A 1059-nucleotide genomic window follows, 5' to 3' on the forward strand; every position below is an offset into this window, starting at 1 on the left:
CATGGTCAATACCCTCAAGGTGAGGTATGTTTTACTGGGGAAGGCTACACATTTTACACACCTCATCACAATGACTATAATTTTTAGTCACAAATTAAAATTTTGTTTTTTTTTTGCCACTAACAATTTGAGGTTATGAACTCAGATTCAAGATTCCATCTTGTCCATGGTCTATCATAGCTATAATAGATGACGTCTGCTGCTGCTTCTGCCCCTCTAAGACTCTAAACAGAAGTTATCGATAGAAAATGTATCCGTGTATGGACACAAACATGTTCATTAGATGTCCTGTATACACCCCTAAAACAATGTTTTATTTCTTTGCGAGAAGGATTCTCCTGAATGAAGGCCCTGAACTTCTGAGGATATATTCAAACATTGATAGGAAAAGGACCAATTTTCAGAGACCGTTAAACATATATGGCTCTCTCTGACAGCACCGCTTTTTTTTCGAAGACTTACTTTTTACTTACTGAGAGGAAACACATCACAGACAAAAACATAAATAAATGATAAAATATAAAAAGTATTTTTCTTCACAGGTCTACTGTGAGTAGTAAGACTGAGACTGCATCACCAGCTGAGATATCTACACACAAGAAGCACTGTGGAACCAGGGGAGACATGGAGCTCTCTTCTGATTCTCCAGTAAGTGGAAAAGGATATTGTTGCAGCAGTGTCCAAGTCACATGTTAGAGGTTGAATGGCTGTTTCATATTAGAGATATTAGAGATGGATGAGTACTTTTAACACATGAGCATCACATCATCATTTCCACTGAAGTCCTCGGGTTGATTCACGTTGTGTTCTAACCCTGCAATCCTATAAGGTCTTTATTATTGCCCAAGGCTGCTGCTTTTGTTTCCCAACAATTCCAAAGTCTTTAGGACAAAAACACAGATGATTTTAGCAACTTGGTTCTTTATTGTTATTTCTAAAAACCAATGTGATCCAGTTCCTTTGAGTTTTTGGTGATTCAAAATACCAGGAACTCTTGGATAGGCTGTGTTTAAAAGCCAAGAGATTAAAAAAAGAAACTTGAAACTGCACCAGTAGGAA

At 37.3% G+C, this 1059-nt stretch overlaps 1 protein-coding gene across 1 annotated transcript in view; it reads left to right on the forward strand.

Moving 5' to 3' along the window:
* The window catches only part of LOC103389386 (nck-associated protein 5-like), a 29848-nt gene that overhangs the window by 20268 nt on the left and 8521 nt on the right, over positions 1-1059 (forward strand). Inside the window, 2 exon segments of the mRNA XM_025062029.1 lie at positions 20-24; positions 517-648. Of these exon segments, the coding sequence (XP_024917797.1) occupies positions 20-24; positions 517-648 (137 nt within the window).

This window comes from Cynoglossus semilaevis, chromosome 14, assembly GCF_000523025.1.
Source record: "Cynoglossus semilaevis isolate Cse_v1.0 chromosome 14, Cse_v1.0, whole genome shotgun sequence".
In the NCBI taxonomy this organism is placed as follows: domain Eukaryota; kingdom Metazoa; phylum Chordata; class Actinopteri; order Pleuronectiformes; family Cynoglossidae; genus Cynoglossus; species Cynoglossus semilaevis.